At 34.8% G+C, this 20,508-nt stretch overlaps 1 protein-coding gene and 1 long non-coding RNA gene across 3 annotated transcripts; both read right to left on the bottom strand.

The window, feature by feature from the left end:
- Positions 1-2,998: 2,998 nt before the first annotated feature.
- On the bottom strand, positions 2,999-3,989 carry LOC144997963 (uncharacterized). Its single transcript, XR_013660031.1, has 2 exons — positions 3,737-3,989; positions 2,999-3,655 (listed from the first exon to the last, which is right to left on the bottom strand). It is a non-coding gene; the product is annotated as an uncharacterized LOC144997963 (long non-coding RNA).
- A 1,902-nt stretch (positions 3,990-5,891) lies between these two features.
- LOC145047330 (plasma membrane ATPase 1) lies at positions 5,892-11,142 on the bottom strand. 2 transcript variants are annotated; one of them, XM_078995590.1, is made up of 21 exons: positions 10,814-11,142; positions 10,587-10,706; positions 10,337-10,435; positions 10,107-10,244; positions 9,876-10,010; positions 9,618-9,797; positions 9,321-9,527; positions 9,121-9,240; positions 8,925-9,044; positions 8,719-8,841; positions 8,526-8,630; positions 8,298-8,442; positions 8,060-8,224; positions 7,735-7,973; positions 7,594-7,626; positions 7,412-7,493; positions 7,165-7,325; positions 6,868-7,053; positions 6,582-6,764; positions 6,306-6,484; positions 5,892-6,220 (listed from the first exon to the last, which is right to left on the bottom strand). In XM_078995590.1, the coding sequence occupies exons 1-21, from the start codon at positions 10,868-10,870 to the stop codon at positions 6,124-6,126; spliced, it is 2,874 nt and encodes a 957-aa protein (XP_078851716.1). In that variant the 5' UTR covers positions 10,871-11,142; the 3' UTR covers positions 5,892-6,123. The 2 variants fall into 2 exon arrangements, with proteins under 2 accessions (XP_078851716.1, XP_078851715.1); XM_078995589.1 differs by having other exon boundaries at positions 9,321-9,797.
- Positions 11,143-20,508: the final 9,366 nt, after the last annotated feature.

Genomic DNA, 20,508 nt, shown 5'->3' with positions numbered 1-20,508 from the left:
TTTCCAGTTTGCTAATGTTTGTTACAGGTGGTTATGGAATGGGGATTGAAATGATTTCTTCTCGGTCAAGGCTCTTCGGCTCCTCTGTAACACCCCGTTTATTTATTAAATAAATAATAAAATCTGAAGCCCCTCAAAGGAGTGTATTAGTGCCCTAAACCCTTCCAAGGATTAAACCACCAAGTAGAATTGCTTCTAGGGATCATGTAACACTTCAAAACACAAAATGGCATTAAGCTTAGGAGCTTACGGCCGTAAACTCAAGAGTTTACGACCGTAAACTCCTTATAAGTTCTATTGGAGAGTAAACTCATATATGGGGTCCTTTGGAACCCTAAACCCATTAGCCTCGTCCCACAACAACTTAGATACAATCCTTAGGGATTATAACACTTATATAAAGTGTTTATTATGTTCTAGGATGTCTTAACATTTACAATTAGTAGTTTAAGACTAATTGGGTGCATATATGTGTGATTATATGTTCATTAGGATCATAGTGTGTGTACAAGTCCTCACTTGACACTTAACAATCCTACACCGTTCAGTTCATCCAAACCACCATCTTCAGGTGAGTTCATACCCCTTAATCAATGTTTTAAATGATTTTAAATGCTTTAATGGGGGGAATACAGGTAGAAAACAGCATGTTATTAAATCAATCATATGTATTTATAACTGTTTTTTCATTCAGCTGATGTCACATACTACAAAATGTGATGCATGAAATGGTTTTATATCTTAAAAATACCTTGATAGCAAAAGTATTACATTTGAAATGTTTATTAAAATGACATCAAGTCATTGTTAATTATTGTTCAAAAACTCATAAATGTCTTACAAAACCATTTTTACCTTCTTGAACAAAACTATATATATACACTTATGTTCTTATATATGTATTGATGTTATAGTTTTCATCCTTCATTCAGTTCCCACACTCTTTTGTGTAGCAAGGGTGTATAAACCTGCTTGGACAACCAATTACCTTCCAGTTAACTATTATAGGGATAGTTAGAAGATACAAAACATTATTCCTATTACAAGGAATTACATCAGAGTCAGTTCATTCATGAGTCTATATTATACATTGCATGTTACATGAATACACTTACATGAGTACCTTACATGGATACACTTACATGAGTACCTTACTTGAATACATTACATGAGTACCTTTAAATAGATACATTTACCTGTATACACTTACTTGAATACCTGTATCTCGATTTACTAGGATGATTTATTAGTACCTTCTGTGTAAATTTTCCTGCCTATCCCAGTTCAACGGGATATCTAGACGGGACTAAGCATTCCGAATCCCAGCTGTTAGCACCAGTGGTAGATGAACATCTACGGATGCCTACGGTTATTACTTATACTAGGAGTACCTTTACGGGACTAACCATTCCTTGGGCCTACTGTTCGCTACAGAGGTTGATGAACATCTACGGATGCCTACGGTTAAACTTATACTAGGAGTACCTTTACGGGACTAACCCTTCCTCCCACCTGCTGTAGCTACAGAGGAAAATTGAACAATCTACGGATGTTCAAAGGTTATACATTTCGCTATTCGTGATGCCGTGTTAATCCTAATATAAAAGGATAACAATTACACTAGTACATTTTCCTATTACTTTATTTTGTGATACATTCACATAAACGATGAGTTAGACTAAGTACTTTTAGTAATAGTCAAAAGAAAAGGAAAAACTATCATTTTCACTTACAAAACATTCGGGTCTTGGTAGAAGACTACATTTCATACTAGTAGGAAATAAGGGTTTTTCTAGGGTTTTCATACTTATATCAACTGTTTCATTCAAAGATTTACATAGCATACATAACAGCTTTCCAAAACAAGACAATGACACTTAAATACTTATGAATTCACCAGCTTTAGGCTGATACTCGCTTTCAGAATAACTTGTATTCTCAGGTCACCAGTGGACAGGTACGATGGCCAGGTTTTGAGAAGACGGAGCACAGACAAGACTCGTCTTTTATTTTGATTGTATATTTTGGTGTCTTATTAATGAAATGGATGATGTTGTTGCTTGTTTACTACTTTACATTGTTGTGATACTGTACATGACGTCCTCCACCCCGGAACGTTTCCGCCGTTCTTGGTTTTGGGGTGTGACCTGGTGGTTTCAGAGTTTCGGACCTAGACATACCAACTGATTACGAGCTTCACGCCATGGAAACCCAAGTACAAATTGAAGAAATGAAAGGTGAAATGCGACAACAGCTTGCCGATTTTAGGGAGGAAATATGCTACTTGAAAAGGATAGTGACTGTGATGGGTGATGTTGGAGTTGCAGTGATGTCGTTGATCGGGGTTCATGTTTGTGTCGAATGCTCTGTGTTTGGATTTTTTTTAGGGGGGGGGTGTAGTTTATTTTGTAGGTAGCACGATGACGATTAGCGTTTTTTGGGTAATTGGGGTTGTCGAAGTGTGTTTGTTTTTGTCTAAGTTCGTCATCTGTTAGTATAATATGTATGTATTAGTGTATGTGTTATTGGTTATTAAGGTATGTGTTGTTGGTTATTGGGGTTGACGGTGTTAGGGTTCTTAGAACCATCTTTTTGGGGGTTACTGGTAACACAATAACCTCAATTGTAGTGTATGTATGGCCTCTTCTATGAATGAAATGAAATGTAGTTTCTATTAGTTCCTATTAACCATTGTTTTACGTATGATGTTATTCGAATATTTAGTAATGTATACGAAGTACCTTTTCTTATGTTAATTGTATATTGATTTGATTTTTTCATGTGGAAGTACATTTTTATGTGGAAGTACATTATTATATGAAACTAATTTATTAACCATTGTTTTACATATAATGTTATTCAAATATTAGTAAAGTAGTCAAAGTACATTGTTATCTAGAAGTACAATCATATGTTTTAAACCAAAAAAACTAACATACATTGTTACCTTGGAAGTACAATCGTAAACAAACATTCATGTTACAATCACAAACTAACATTCATGGAATGTTTTAAACCAAAAATACTAACATTCATGTTACAAACAACAAACAAACATCCATGCATTCATTAATGTCTTAACTTGGTGTTTTAATGACAAACTAACAAACGTAACTAACATACTCCATAACCACAAACACCTCTAATCCAAGTCCATTGGTTTGGTTGATGTATCACCTTCACTGTTTTTGCCTTCAACCTTTTTTGCCAACTTTTTCTTTATTATTCTCTCTGACTTTTTTCTTAACTTCAATGTACCTTCTTTTTTACCATTTTCTTATTCACAACACTTATTGACCCACATTCACCTTGTCCCGTTTTCAAACCTATTCCACTTCCACCTTCACCTTCACCCTTTCCCTTATTTACACCATTTCCCCTTTGCACTTTGACCCTTCCCTTGTTTCAATGTACTAGCTTCAGCTTTCACTTTCTTCACCTTACTAGTTTCACCTTCACCTTCAGTCTTCCTCTTTTTTACCTTACTTTTTTGGGGCTTTGACACTACATCACAGGTTGACTTATTGTGGCCTGCCTTTTTACAAACACCACAAACAATCTTTTTTCATAACTTGGATACTATGTGTGATCTACTAACTTCAGTATTGCCTATGTTCTATCTCTGAAAATAAATCCTTCACTGCTTCAATTATCCCTTGCATTTACATTATCAAAACATTTAGAAGTAGATCACATTTGAAACAAATAAGCCATGTCATTATGAACAAAAACATACCTTATGTTGATCTGACATCAATGTCTTACCAAACCCACCTTCAAGATGCAGATCTTCTTGCAAGTTTTCTAAGAACCATTTCCAGTTGTCTTTATTTTCAACACAAACGGCAGCCCAAGCTATTGGGAATATATGATTGTTATCATCTCTACCAACAACACATAATAACTGACCAGTACACATTCCTTTTAGAAAACACTCATCTAAGTTTATTATCTCTCTACAGCCACTTCTCCAACCCTCCTTTAGTGCATGAAAACACACACACACACACACACACATATATATATATATATATATATATATATATATATATATATATATATATATATATATATATCCTGCTAAAGTAAGTATTCCCATATGGCATAGAGTTCACAGAAAACTTAACTGTTGACCCTGGATTAGACCTTTTTATCTCCTCACCATAGGACCACAACTTTGCATAATTTTCCATTATGGTACCTTCAACAAGAGCCATTGCATGTTGCTTGGTTGTCCTACATTGTCCCATATTAACCTCTATACCAAATTTAGTCTTTACTTTCTCTTTTAACATCCTAACATTGAATTTCTGATTCTCAAGAACTTCCCTGGTGAAATAACTGTCAATCCATCTGTAATTAACAATTTACCCTAACTTAAAATTTCTTGCATAATTATGCTTAATGATAAGGGACTTGATTTGGAATGAGTGCTCCTCACTCATCCATGATGCCCACAGCCTAAAAGTGCATTGACCATCACTACACTTAACCAACACTTTTTTCAAAAGTACAATTGATACCCTTTTGCTACAGCATAATTACAAAGCATGAATTTTAATTGTTTAGGGTTCGTGAACCTCATACCTAGAATTGGAAACTGCTTCTTCCAAGATGTCTTCATTAAACATTTGTTTTCCTTTCACATCTGGGATATTCTCATCTTCATCACAATTTGGATCACCTTCTGTGGCATCTTCATTTCCATTTGCCTGACTAACTCCTTCATAGGTTACTCCTTCCATGTTGCTCTGTTGTGGACTCATGAAGTCAATTAGGTCAATACTTTCTTCCCTTTCGATTGACATGTTTGACTTCACAAAACAATTAACCTCATTTTCATTTTCATTTGCCTTAGTTAGGTGCACAGTAGTTCCAAAATGGTCCATGTAAACAGGAACTTGTACTCCACATCGATAAGCAATGTCTATAAATTCTTGATATTGAAGTTCATTAGAAATCAAGGTTAAGCCTTCTGAGATTTGTAAATCGGGTTGACAATAATAAAGTTTCTCACACTTCTCTTGTGTGAATCATTCAAGAAAACCCACAAACTCATTATGTGACATACCAACAAAATCGATGTTGTCGAATACATGATGAACACCATCAGAATAGCAAAAAAGTTTGTTGATGAACACACCTTGGAAATGAACTTTGATTGAGATGAATATAACCATCAATCTTCAGTTACTATGGTGGGACAAGGGTTTTCTTCAATGAGGAGGAGTTTCTTCAATGAAGGGGAGGGGATTGTATAACGCAAACGGTTTATTTAACTCAAATTAATATAAATATACTACACGTGGCCATTTCATTAAATGACCTGGCACCGATATTTTCCTCCGTTGCATGTATATTACCTTTCAACCCGATAAAAAAGGTAACAATGGTATTTTAAAACAAAAAAATGAGAGCTTATTCCTTTAACGTGCAAAAATAAATAAATAATAACCTTTTAAAACAAACACAAAAAATTTGATACACATTAGCCCATAAAAATATACAGTTTCAAGCTTTCGTCTCCAGCCACCATATATTTTTGTCCGTACCATGTATCAGAAAGGTTGTTTGCATTAAACATATTAATGACAATCATTAGAGATTAAAACCTTATAGACCTCGTGTCTATCATATTGTTAGGTCGGGTTTCATTACACTATTATTTTCTTGTGTAAAAAATCGATATATACACGAGAAAAATGTTAGATTGGAACTAAGCTTGTGGAAATTGGTAAAACTACTGAAATCAGTGTAGTATTATGTTGTCACAACCTGCGTAAATTGTTAAGGAAACATAGGATCAATTAACCATGTGAAATCCTGTTTTTTGTAAAATAAGCCTTGATTTGTTAGTATGATGTATGTATGCTTCATATAGGCTGTAAATGTAATTACTAAGAAGCCAAAAGCCTTATCTTCATATGCACAACAAATTACGCCATAAAAGGTTTTCTCTCTTTTCCCAGTTCACAAGTACACATGGGATCACGAGCCAAAGCCAAAACCATAAAAACAAAAAATAATAAAATAAATAACCGCACGATAAACAACCAACCAACCGTTTCATACTTAACTATCTCACAAACTAACCCCATCCGCATGCTGCTTGTACCTTGTGCATCAAACGGTGTACGCTTGTTGAATCGTTTCAATGTCAAGACCCTTCAATCTAACTACCGATTCAACATGGCCCTTCAACGTATGCAACTCTCTCAACCTAACAAAAACACAAACACAAAAAAAGAAAAACATAAAGGACCAAAACGGTAAACTTAAGAAAGATTCGGGCGAAAACCGTATACCTTGCAATCTCGGCTCTCCGTTTGGCTTCCTCAGCCATCTGGTTAAGCTCGGTTACATTCGTCCGGTCACCAAACATTTTGGTGTCGGGAACTTCAAGCCCGTGGAGGGTCCGTTGCGCATGGGCCCACTGGAGCTCACGTTGTTCCTTACCGAAATCCTTCTGTCTCGTGAACGCAATCTGGAAAAAAAAAAATTAAAAAAATAATCAGTTACTAAAAAAAAAACATTTTTATTTTTATTTTTATTTTTACCCCCGACATAAAATGAATGCATACCCTATTCTCAATAACAAGATCCCATGCCCTTCCACTAAGCGCGTATCGAATAAAAAACTTTATAATATCAAGCGGGAAATAGAAGATGATATTGTAGAGCCAAATTACACCCGCCCATCCCCAACCGATACCTTCAACCGCAGCAAAACTCCAATTGGCATAAACCGCAATTAATGTAGCAATCTGGTAGAAAGTAAAAACAAGAAAATTATTATATAACTATGGTGTTATGTATCAATCATATTATTAAACAAAAAAAAAACATATAAGAATAAAAGTAATGTACCAATTGGGCGATCGCAAACGCGATAACAAGAAGCCAACCGGGGCGTTCGACAAACGACCAGCTGCGGGACCGAGTCACGAAAATTAGGGCTTGGCTGATTGTGCTGACTTGGAGGTATATCGCGGATGCAAGCTTCCGGAAGTCATCATGAGCGGTTTTCTCAAGTGTAGGCACGCCAAATGTACGCTGGTGATACATTTTCATAAAGTGAGTTGATATGATACCTTTTTTTAATATTATTTATCCAGACAACACTTTATCCAGACAGACTGACACAGACACAGAAAGAGTACATACCGGAAAGAAGTCTGTTTTATAAGCAGCCCAGAAAAATATAACGGTCATCATGGCTAAGTAACTACCAAGAATGACGCCAGTTGCGAAAATTTCAGCTAATTTCCAGCTATCGGGGAGAGGAGAAGGTTTCACTCGATCTTTTGATATAGTCATTATGGTTCCTGAAATGATACAGTTTATGATATGCTCATGGTATATTTAAAATAGCAGACAGAAAAAAAAAAAAAAAAAAAAACAGGGAACAAACCGTCGTTGAGTATAGCGATGATAAGCACCATGAAAGGCGGGAAGTCAAACCGCCATATCAAGGCCAACAGCATAAAACCGAGCTAATACAAATACAAATAACCAGAAAAAAAATAATTAAAAAACATACCTATAAGTATATAAACATAAAACGTGTACATGTGACGAAGAAAAAAAACATACCACGATACGAATAGTGATTGAAACCGCATAAATCTGAGGAAAAGAAAATATGATTAGCAATTTATTTTCTATTTTAAAAAAATGATAAGCAATTTATTATCCATCCTGTAATATAAATGAGAAGAAATAACGAGACATTACTGTGTAATTTTTCATCCTTTGAAAAATAGCCCGGCTGGTCAAAACCGCACTGATAATGACACTTAGCCCGGGCTCTGTCAAGACTATGTCAGATGCGCTACGGGCTGCATCAGTTGCATCAGCCACAGCAATCCCAATATCCGCCTTCTTAAGGGCAGGAGCGTCATTTACTCCATCTCCAGTCATCCCACATATGTGTTTCCTTGCTTGTAACCTCTTCACTATTTCATACTTATGTTCTGCAACACATTGACACATATAAATTTAACTTTATAAAAAAAAAATCATTTTTATAAAACTAAAAAAAAAAAAAAAAAAAACATACCAGGGAAAACACCAGCAAAACCATCGGCTTTCTCAATGAGTTCATCGATTGGTAACGCGGCTATCGACTCGTCTTTATTTTGACCGAGCAAAGCAGAAGATGGATACATATTCGTTCCCATTCCAAGACGCCTCCCGGTTTCTTTCCCGATTGCTAACTGATCACCTGTTTTTTTCAAAGAAATTAGCAATTGGAAAAGACGAAAACGCCCCTCCAACATTTTAAAAAGAAAACACACCCGTAATCATTTTCACATTCACTCCAAGATTCAAAGCCCTTCGAATCGTTTCCGCACTATCATGACGTGGCGGGTCAAACAGCGGCATGAGACCGATGAACTGCCATGGCCCACCCGGGCTCTCTTTTCGTCCTTCCGGAACCTCCTATTTTAACCAAAAAAAACAACGATCAAAACCTTAAATAAAATAAAAATCAAAATTTATTTAAAAAAATTGTGATGAATTACTTGGTATGCGACAGCGAGTGATCGAAGACCACGCTCTGCAAACTTATCGATGACCGCATGGACTCGGCGTTCAATGTCGGATTTGTTGTGTGCAAGATTTAATATCTAAATTCATATAAAAAAAAATCAAAACGTTATAAAAAATTTTAAATATTTTTTATAAAAAATAGTTTGTGTTTCAATTAATACTTACCTGTTCTGGGGCCCCTTTGCTAACTCTATGCATTTTACCCTGATTGTCCAAATACGTTAACGCGGTCCGCTTATCCGTAGGATTAAAAGGTAGAAAATGCAGTTCTTGAACATCTGCTCGAGCCTATCAACATAAAAAGATAAAAAACTTATAATTTTTTGGGGTTTTTTTTTATAAAATTAGAAGAATAAAAGATTTTGTTTTACCTCTTTTGGGTCAGCAAGCATGCCAACAATGGCAGCATCAATGGCATCTTGGTTTTCAGTTCTTGATGCTCGAGCTGCCATCAGGACAACAGTATCTGCATCTACTCCTTTGGCAAATACCTGAGAAACCAGGTCAAAAAGTCAAACAAGATGTAAAGAGAAAAAAGAAGGGTAAAAACGTAAATACAAAACTAACGTCGATTAGATTTTTATCAACAGTAAGCTTGTTGAGAGTCAAAGTTCCGGTTTTATCACTGCAAAGGACATCCATGCCTGCCATTTCTTCTATCGCTGTCATTCTTTTTGTTATTGCTCCCTGTGATTTTAATTTTAATGAGAAAAAGAAAAACATAAAAAAAAAAAAAAAAAATTGAAGGAAAAAATTACGAAAGTAACCTGCTGAGCTAAGCGATGAGACCCGATTGCCATTGTTACAGAAAGAACAGTCGGCATGGCAATTGGGATTCCACCGATGAGGAGAACAAGGAGATTATCGATTCCGGGTCTGTATTGGCGATCTTGAATCGGAAACATTACAATGATTTCAATCACCATTCCAACCGCAATTGAACAGATGCAGAAATTCCCGATTGCAGTCAACACCTGAGAAGAATATAAAACATGAAAAAGAAGAAGAAAGATAAACGAATCTGAGAATTTGAATTTTTTTTTTGTTGTTGTTGTTGTTCTTACTTTCTGAAAGTGACCAACTTGATTTGTGCTGTCGACAAGATGAGCAGCCTTTCCAAAGAAAGTATGAACTCCGGTTGCAATCACAACCGCTTCAATTTCACCCTGTTTGCAAGTGGAACCGGAATACACACCGTCTCCTGGGCCTTTTGTCACCGGAAGTGATTCCCCGGTCAACGCTGACTAAAAAGGTCAAAAGTTAAGATGGAATTCAAAACGGAAAAAAGTAGGAATCGATGAAGAAATAGTGAGAGAGAGTACTTGATCGATCTTTAAAGGGTCGCCATCGAGCAAACGAGCGTCAGCGGGAACAATATCGCCGAGTTTAATGCTGATTATATCTCCGGGGACCAACATCGCGGCGTCTTCCTCGTTCCATCGTCCATCTCGTAGAATCTTAATAAATTATGATACGAAATCAAGATTCAAGAACGAAATCATGGTGTTTGAGGTGTGTAATTATGGCGGAGGAATTATATGATGATATGATACCTTGGCTTTTGGGGCAAGGCGGGCCATGAGGGCCGCCGCAGCATTACCGGCGTTGTTTTCTTCTATGAAACTAATGGTGGAGTTGATAATCAGCAAAGTGATGATACCCACAAAGTCCTGCCAATCTGGAGGCTTTCCCTGCGAATTTTGGAATGAATTAGGGTTTTAACGAAGGATAAAGAAGTGATGTGAAATTGAAGATTTTTTTTTTTTTTTTTTTGAGTTCTTACTCCTCCGTTAGCAAGGGCGATAGCCATTATAGCAGCAGCTTCCATAACCCATGATAATGGGTTCCACATAAACCCTAAAAACTTCAAGAATTTGCTCTCCTGCAAACGCCGACATCATAAATTCATAAACAAAAAATAAACCCAAAAGAAGCGGGAAAAGGGTACTGGAAACCATAAACATCACAAGATTTGGAAATAAAACAAGAAATTTCTGAAGAAATCAAGAGCGGTTTTGAATCGGGGTAAACACCTTCTTCTCTTCGAGTTTATTATGGCCAAAAATGGCTAATCTTTCTTCAGCAGCAGTACTCGTAAGACCCTCTTTACTACATCTCAGATTCTCGAAAACTTCCTCAATAGGTATACTTTCCTGCAAAAATCATTCAAACATCAAAATTAAACAAACCCCACAAAGAATCGTAAAACATACAACATAAAACATCGACAATGAGAAACACAGATCCATAACCCATTTACCAAATCTACAGTCTCGTGCAACACAGCTTCAAGAACTTCAGGCTTCTCTTCCCCCATCTTTTGCGTTTCTTTTCTTGAAAAGCTAGTTGCAGATCAAGAACAGAGCTTTAACATAAAAGATTATGAAAAAAAGAAACCCAGATGGAAAACACAATCTTTTTTGAAGATTTGTGGCTTGTGAAATGGAAAGAGGCTCCCCACCTATATCAAATCTACAAGGAGTGGAACCGCTGATAGAGAGATAAGAGTAAGCAGTAAAGAAACAAATCCCTTTTTTTCTTACTAATCGAAACTCCAACCTAAAACATACTAGTCGCTCCTCTTCTCTTTTCCCTAGAGTGAATAAATATATTTATAATATCTACCAAATTTTTTATATTACATTTCCTTATTTTCATTTTCATGATATTTCTGTTTCTATATCATCATCGTAATTTTTTTTTAATTAAATAAGGGACATAAAAATCAAGTATTTAAACGATTGAATCACCAAACATTACGTTTCTTCTTTAATTGGTGTTTAAGACTATGTTAAGTCTCTATCCCAATCCCACGTAATAGTTGAAAAACTAGTTGATTGTTGAAAAACTAGTTGATAAAAATGATGTTTGTTAAAACGGCTGAAATATTTAAAATTACATTTAAAATAATTTGTTTCTAAAATTAATTAAGGGTTGTATTCGAATTTTTTGAAAAAACTCCTAAAAAAACTAGTATAAATAGTATTTTAAAAAGCTAACTTATAAATTATTTTTTATTCACCAAACAAGATAACATAAAAATGCTCGAAGAATAAGTTAGTTTATCAGTTATACTTATTGCGCCTCTAATATACCCTAAGACTATTTGCCGTTCTAAAAAAAATATATATACAACCTAAGTCTATTTGACGGGTTAACTAAAAATATAGATTATATATACATGAAAAATGAATTTTATTTGATTAAAAAATAACATTTGACAAACTAACCGATAAACTAGCTAAAATAATATATATATATATATATATATATATATATATATATATATATATAATAAATGATATTTTTAAGAATTTAAAAAGTTTAACAAGCTCGTTAAGACACTAATATGAATAACTTTTTAAAAAAGTTTATTTATAAGTTATTTTTTAGTTTGCCTATTTGACAACTAAAATATATGAAAAATAATTAATTTATAAACTAATTGTGACTTGTTGAACATAACCTTGATGCATCAATGTTCATTAGCTTTTAAAGATTAAGGTTTGGTCGTAAAGCTAATTTAGATAAGTAAAATGTAAAATAATAGTTAAATCAATGTTTTAAATAGAGTAGCACGTGGACTTGGCGACAATAATAAGCCTATATTATATCGTTTTTCAAGATGTAGAAATTTTATATACAATAAAAAAAAAAAGATAAATCATTGAATTATATCAAATATATTAAGTTTTAGAAATGATATATTATCATTTCATATAAAAAAGTTAACAAAAAACTTAATTGTTTAGGCCCGATAAATAAACAAAAAATCAAGAAAAAAAATCATATCTTGAAGAAAACTCGCATCGTTATGCGATAAGGCACATCTTGATCATTATTTAGACGCCACACTTAACAAACCTACATTGGACAAAAATAGTTTGTAGTTGTAATTTTTATTTGTATATAAGTGTTTGGGAAAAATAATTCAGAGTTTTTAAAACATGTAAAAGTACATAAATGACTTATTTAAAACATGTTGTTCGATTTTGTTTAAATAATTAAGTAAATTTGTAAATTTATAAAATATTTTTTTTTGTTAAATGCCTATTTGAAATAACTTTTTGATTTTAGATTTTTTGTTTTAACTAAAAGCTAGACCTTCGTACTGTTAAACAAATATATAACTTTTTTTCAAGTTTTTTTCCCAAAAAAGCTAATAGCTAAAACTCCTACTTCAAGTTGCATCTTTAAAAACTAACAAATATTTAAGAACACTTACACAAATATAAATACAACTTTCAGATAATATTTAGTTTTATCAAACATGTTTTTAATATAATTTTTAACATTAAAAGAAGCTATGGAAAACGTTAGAAATAAAAACCAGCTTCATAAATATATCCTAACTTATTACAACAATCAATAGAAAATTTATTTGAAATCTCACTAGAAGATATTTTTTATGTTGTTTTGATGTTAAATAATTATATAAATAACCGTTTGAAATCTCACTACAAGATATTTTTTAATATTGTTTTGATGTTAAATAATCATATAAATAAGTTACTTATGCAATGTTCAAACTTCAAAGTAGTTAAACAAAAAGCACCCTAAAGGCGTGCACCTATTTTTTTAATGCTCAATCTTTCTAATTATTTGTTTGAAAAACATTTTATTATTTCACTTTGTTTAATCGAACGTGGCCGTTGTAATTGATAGTCAAGCCAATTTCTTTTGGTTTTGAAGCTATCACCGAAATCTTTGAACCAATTAATTATAAATATTTATTAATTGAAAATGTGTACATTGTTCATTGGAAGTTGTACCTTTGAAGTGTGGTCCCAATGGCCTAAAAATGCAAAAAAATGTTGATTTTATTTCTATATATTATCTTCTTGTAAATAGGAGAGCTCGAGAGGGATTTTCCTCTTTCAGTCGTTTCTTTTTTCTCACTTGCCATTCATTTTTTATCTGATTAAACCGAATTTTCAATTATCTTTTTTAGCTAATTAGCTTTATAAAAAACAGATGTGAATAAATATGAATCAGACAAAAAACTTTATATCTAAAAAGATTGGCCTGGCATATGTAATATGTCAATATATGAAATATAATTAGACCTTTTTCTTGTTGCATTAATAGAAAAAAATCAATAATAATTATCAAATAGTCATGTTTATTATTATTTTTGTATAACTTTAACATACAAAGGTAAAGTAACTAAGCAAAATAAAGGCATATTCGCTTTCTACAGCTTTTTTAGACAAAGGAACTTTCCCATTTGAAAAAGACAAGTAAAGATAAACATGGATTAAAAGCCATGAAATAAACATGAATTTTAGTAATCTCTTTAACATGATTGTTTTTTTATATAAATATCTCTTATCAAGTATTCTATTTAAAATCAGCAGAAAAATCAAAAGATTTAATTAAGTGCAAATGCATCTTAAAATCTGGGTTTTACTAGTTTTAATAACATACTTTAATAAAAAATATAGATTCCTTACCTCTTGATCTTTAGATCATGACAACATTGCAATGGATGAAAAACTCAAAAGAGAACTCCTTTAATGTAGCCGGACTAAAGACTCCAAAACTAGACAATGAATAAAACCTTATTAGGGTTTATGTGAAATTCACTAATCGTGGGAGAGGGATTATGAATTTCATATATGGAGATTATATATAGAGAGAGGAGAACGAAAATTCAAGGGGAAAAGGTATCTATAAGTTTGATCTTTAGCTCCCTTTTTATAGGTAGTAGATAAATCATATCTACCAAATGCTCAAGAGTTTCTAAAATATTCAAATTAATCTCTTGGGTTAATTAATTTACAACCATATAATTAATTAAAAATCAATTTAATTGATTAATAAAATAATTATATTTAATTTAATTAATTTCTTAATAAAATAACAACTTATTTTCTCTATTTTATTAATGTCATTTGTGTCACGATGCTAACTCAAAATGGTCATGTTGTTTATAAATACTATCAACTAATTAATTACCTTAGACATTATCTCCAGCACTTACATCGTGTTAAATATGATTAAAAGATCCATTCTAAAAGTAATTGGACACTTGGTTATTTTGTTTGGAAAATAATCACAAAAATACATGTTATATGATATGTCATTTTAAAAATGATCGTCATTTTCATCAATAACACAAATGTTGTAATTGGTCAATTTGTGAAATGTATTTATGTTTTCGAAATAGACTTTTATGACATACATGTATCTCAAAACTTTGACTTGCGGAGTTCTCTATCATTGCAAAGTTGTCTTTTCATACAAAGCTGACAATTATAATTACAATATTCCTTGTGTGACATGTTATCAAAATATTATGCGCACACTTTGGTCATTAGCTAATGATTCATTGAACACATCGTCACAACATATTGGATCATCAAAAACAACTAAATATGATTACAACATACACATATGTTATCTTAATAATACAATGCATCACAAATGAAGTTAATGGTCACAATGGAACAAATCAGATCCCCATCATCATTTGTAACACCCATAAAAATCAAGCCAAAATTAAACTTTTTAAAACATATAAAAACTAATAGTCATTACAAGTTCGTTTTCATAATAGTCTATATCAGAGTCTCCCAGAAACAAAGTCATAAAAAGTGAGGAGCGGTACGATCACGTCTTTGCCTTTCCACGATCCCCTAGTGTACCTGAAATAATAAACTGAAACTGTAAGCCTGAGAGCTTAGCGAGTTCCTCTAAAATACTCATATACACAATAATACACATATAATCGTAAATAACATACTATGGGTCCGGTCAACCATCGGGTTGGAATACCTTAGGCCCTCAACCATCCGGTTGGAATGCCAACATACTATGAGTCCAATCATCCTCAAGATAGAATATCCCAGGCCCACAACCAACAGGTTGGAATGCCCACATACTATAAGTCCAATCATCCTCGGGATGGAATACGCACGGCCCACAACCAACAGGTTGGAATGCCTAGGTCTATTGGCTTTCGCACAAAGCAGATAAGCCTCAACTGCCAAACAAACATGTGTACATATAACAGATAATCACATAATAGTCTATAGATAACAAACTGATCTAACGGATTATACCGCATAACACATAATACCATCCTATCTACCAAGATACCGATCTAACAGATCATACCACATACCATATAATACCATCCTATCTACCAGGATACCGACCTAACAGATCATGCCACATACCACATAATACATTCCTATATACTAGGATACCGATCTAACATATCATACTAGCATAACATATCTAACTAACAATCAAAAGGCTCATACTTGGTGCCTTAGACCCTTGAGTATAGTGAGCATAACTCACCGCACAACTATCGACTCGAAAGATAAGCTCAAACTCTCGGATCACCACCACAAATTCCACCACCTATATTCACCGTAGAACCATACTCATAAATTTCAAATTTCTCAAAATGCCCCAGAAGTCAATTAGCCAACCCTTGGTCAAGGTTAAAGTCAAAGGTTAAGGTCAACAGTCCATGTTGACCTGACTTGTCGAGTGCAGTCACTAACTCATCGAGTCCTTACAGAACTCGAGTAGTCGAGAATTCCCCCCACTGACTCGTCAAGTTTCTTGCAACTCGCCGAGTTCATGCGTGTCCAAATGTCCGGAAAACCCCAGTTGACTCGCCGAGTCACCCCTCTGACTTGCCGAGTCCATGTAGAAGTCCTTGCATGACAATCTTCATCGAACTCGCCGAGTTGACCATGCAACTCTATTATCCATTCATATGCATTTTAAGCCATGTTAAGGTTCCATATTGCAGATCCAACTTCCCAAGACATGTTTATCACGTAAATTTGCAGACTTTATGTGCATGCAAGGCTCATAATGTCAAAACCAAGCTTGCAATGGAGTTTTACACTTAAGGAGAGGCTCATATTTGCTAAATCTGAAAGCTTTATGGAATTAAAGACCAAAGAGAGTTCAGATCTGAAGTTACAACTTCAAATATTAGCTCATACCTAAGAACAGATTCTTAATATGCTAGAAAAGCCCTAATCTTTAACCCAATGAGATCTAGAATGAAATCAGGTAAAGGTAATGACTTGATACCTTCCAAAAGATGCTAAGTGAGGTAGATTTCAGATCCTGACACGTTCCTTGCTTCTAGCCACCTTCTCACCAAGCTCTTCTCACTAATATCCACCTTCCAAATCTTGAAACACACAAGAATGAAGCACACACACAGATTAGGGTTTGTTGGACTCTCAATAGGTTGTAAGGGGGCTAAGGGAGGCTAACGATCCTTTAAATAGGGTGCAAAACCCCAGAAATTAGGGTTTCATCCTCCAGCTCCTACTCGTCGAGTCCTATCTTGGACTCGGTGAGTAGGTCACTTAAACACGTGGCCCAATCCACTTCTACTCGACGAGTCATGGCATCCAACTCATAGAGGAGACCTTGCAATTTATGAAAATTAAAGCCATAAAATTATTACCTGAGAGTCGGGGCGTTACAATTCTCTCCAGTTGAACTAGACTTCATCCTCAAAGTCTGCTGCGGTGAACAACCCTGGATAGTGTTCTCGTAAAAGGACAGACGAAAACGGAGTCCGTATGTAGAAGTTATGAATTTTACGCGGACATTTAACAGTATAATCTCCTCCTACTGTTAATTTAAAATCGGTCGAGAATTAGCCGACGGAGTCTAAATGAAAGTTTTAGATATTGTTTTTACCTACGCGCGGATATAAATAATGTTGAGAGTAGAGCTTATATGTTAATGATATGGACGAAACTTGGTCTCTACTCTTCGAGCGCGATAAATTCGATATAGTTTTGTAAATCTGAGATAGGAAGAGAATTTGTTGACGGCGTCTAAATGAAAGTTGTAGTACTCGTAAATACCAATGCATGGATATAAAGAACGTCAAAAATGGAGTTCGTATGAACGAGTTACAAATTATAATAGCATATTTATGTATTAAAATAAAGTATAAATCATATATACGTACACATATATATACAAATGTATATATCATTAAAAAGGTATCGACGATGCGGTTATTATAAGACTAGTGTTGAGTACTTTCGACATTAGTTTAGTACAAATATTGTTAAATCTATTTAAAATAGTATTATGAATGGGTGTTTAGTCGTTTATATAGCTATAAGGTCATTAAGTAATTATGGAGGGTAGTTTTTGTAAATTCAATTACTATACATAAGAGGTTTGCGCTCTTATATTTCTTGCACCATTCTCTTGATTCAAGAGTCTTTCTCTTCTTATCCCCCGAGCATTTCGGTCCCTCGTGATTCGACTTCTCTTTCTGTAGTTTTAGTATAGTAAGGTGAGCGTTGAAGCGTTGCACGAATCTTTTTTAGAAAGATTCAGCGATGAAGTTCTACCCCTGCAGAGTCTGACTCCTTGCTAAAATCCCCTTGTAAGTAAGTTATGCTTACCCTATTTTAATATAGCTTATATTTAAAATTAGTATTGTTATTATGAACTTATGATAAATATTTGAGCTATTATTATATAAGTGTCGTTATAATATCTTTTTAACTACTCGTGATACATGGAATCTAGTTTAAAGGGCCGCATAGGGTTGTTGGATTTCAGAAGTGCAATATGCCAAAATGGTTCTGCCCTCCGGTGTTTTATGTCTGGCCCCTGTCTGTACATAGTGGTTGGAAAGTATTGTTTAAACGCTTATATAATAATAATAAGACTAATGATTAGTCAAGGTAAATATTAGACTAAAATATGGTGGTAATAATACTAGGTTTCGTCGAAGGAAATTATTTTAAAGTAAACGAAGCGCTGTCCGAGTATCGAATCACCACCTTATCAAGTGAGTGCATGGTCCTTTTCATCTTACACATAGATATGAAGTATTTTATATAAACTATGTGCTATGCGTGCATATTATCTGTATAATTGCTATCTATGCTGGATGAACGATTTTATACAAGTTTTATATGATTTAAACTGTATATGTATTTATATCTACATAATTGTTGCTACTCATCCGATATGGCGAGAAATATTATTTCCTTTCACAGTTTGTATAAACAAGGTTTTACCTTTTCTTTTAATAATGAGAATGGTGGTATTTATGCTTATTATAATAGTGTTTTTTATTTTGAAGCATTACCTTGCAATAATATATATGAAATTGTGATGGTTGTACAGAACTTAGGAAATAATGTATTACATATTCATTCATCCAATGATTTGGATAAGGCATGCTTGTGGCATTGTCATCTTGGACATGTCAACATGAAGCGCATATGCCAACTTCAGAAGGTTGGAGTCTTGGAGTCATTCGACCTGAAATCGGATGACACTTGTGAGTCTTGTTTACTTGGAAATATGACCAAATCACCCTTCACTAGTCCTTGTGAGAGGGGTGAGGGTTTGTTGGATCTCATACACACTTATGTGTGTGGAACCTTCAGATCTGCTACAATGGATGCTAACCGCTTCTATGTGACTTTTATCGATGATTGCAGTAGGTATGGCTATATCTACTTAATCAAGCATAAGTCAAAAACTTTTGAAAAGTTCAAAGAGTTTAAGTTAGAAGTGGAGAATCAACTGGGCAGGAAGATAAAGGTGTTGCGAGCCGATCAAGGAGGAGAGTATCTTAGTATAAAGTTCCACGACTATCATAAGGAATTTGGAATTGTTTCACAATTGATGCTGTAACATCCCGAGTCCAGGAGTGCAAGTTCAGGGTTCAAAGTGTAAATATGAAGGGCAACTCGGCGAGTCCATGGGTGGACTCGGCGAGTAGGGTCGCGACTCAGGTCGCGTGTTAAGTGGCCAACTCGGCGAGTCCAAGGTTGGACTCGGCGAGTAGGCGCTGAGTGGAGAAAACCCTAATTCTGGGGGATGAGCCCTATATAAAGGACATTATTCCCTCTCCCCAGCCTCCTTACCTTCCCTTGAAGTCCATAAAACCCTAGAAGCGTGATTGTGAAGGATTTGAGTGCATTTGAGCCTTGGAGAAGAAAGTTGGAGGAAGATCTTGGAGAGTTAGGAGGCTTGGAGCAAGGGACTTTGCTTAGATTCGGATTTCCTTGCTGTTGGGGCTTCCTTTTGAGGTATTATCTCGTTTTTGGGCTGCTATTCATCTAGATTCATCATTTTTGGGATGTGTGGGAAGTTTAGCTTGCGGTACTTAGAGTTTGAAGGTTAGATCTGAGGTTGCTACCTCAGATCTGGAATGGAGAAGGTCTAGAGTGCATTAAAGTCCTTGTTATTGAATGTTTGGTGAAACCATCTTGTCCCAAACCCTATCCCTAGAGTGTAAAATGCCTAGATTTCTTTGGATTCATGTAAAGTTTGCCACTTTATGTGATGGAAGGGTTGTAGAAGGGTAGATCTACGTTTTGGATCAATTGCATGGCCTGGAAGGCTTCTGTATGGGTTAAGAGCTAGTGGTACACGGCAAGTCACAAGGGTGTACTCGGCGAGTTGCTTGAAGGCGGGCAGGAACTCGACGAGTTTGAATAACAACTTGCCGATTTGGTTGAAGATAGCCTTGGACTCGGCGAGTCTAGTCTTGAGGTCTTAGCCTTTCCTGGTTAAGCTAAGAATCGATGAGTCAAGGGATGAATCAGTGAGTTGAAATGGGTCCTTTTCAGTGTTGGGGTGGGGGGGGGGGGGACTCGGCGAGTCAGCGGTAGAGTCAGCCAGAAGGTTGACTTTGAACTTAATCAAGAGTTGACCAGTTGACTTCTAAGGGTATTTTGGTAATTGTTGGCTTTTGTTTTGAGTTCAGTGTTGGTGCTAGCCAGTGGTGGAGATCGTGTCAGTGGTCGGAGCATCTCGGTCTTATCTTTCCAGACAGCAGTTGCGAGGTAAGTTATCCTCACTATATCAACAGGGTCTAAGGCACTAAGGCCGACCCTTTATCGGATTGTAATCCGGGTATTGTTGTTATGTTGCTGTTTTACTATGTTTGCATCCTGGTAGTTAGGATGTATTCGTTAGAGACCT

Source organism: Lactuca saligna, chromosome 5 (genome assembly GCF_052625555.1).
Source record: "Lactuca saligna cultivar CGN05327 chromosome 5, ASM5262555v1, whole genome shotgun sequence".
Lineage (NCBI taxonomy): Eukaryota > Viridiplantae > Streptophyta > Magnoliopsida > Asterales > Asteraceae > Lactuca > Lactuca saligna.
This window is presented reverse-complemented; position numbering and strand designations above follow the sequence as displayed.

Excerpts from the sequence above, each read along its gene's own strand:
- LOC145047330 (XM_078995589.1), bottom strand. The coding sequence starts at position 10,870 with ATGGGGGAAGAGAAGCCTGAAGTTCTTGAAGCTGTGTTGCACGAGACT. Across the intron at positions 8,443-8,525 it reads CACTCGCTGTCGCATACCAA|GAGGTTCCGGAAGGACGAAA; the intron begins GTAATTCATCAC and ends TGGTTAAAATAG. Across the intron at positions 6,765-6,867 it reads CGTTTGCGATCGCCCAATTG|ATTGCTACATTAATTGCGGT; the intron begins GTACATTACTTT and ends ACTTTCTACCAG.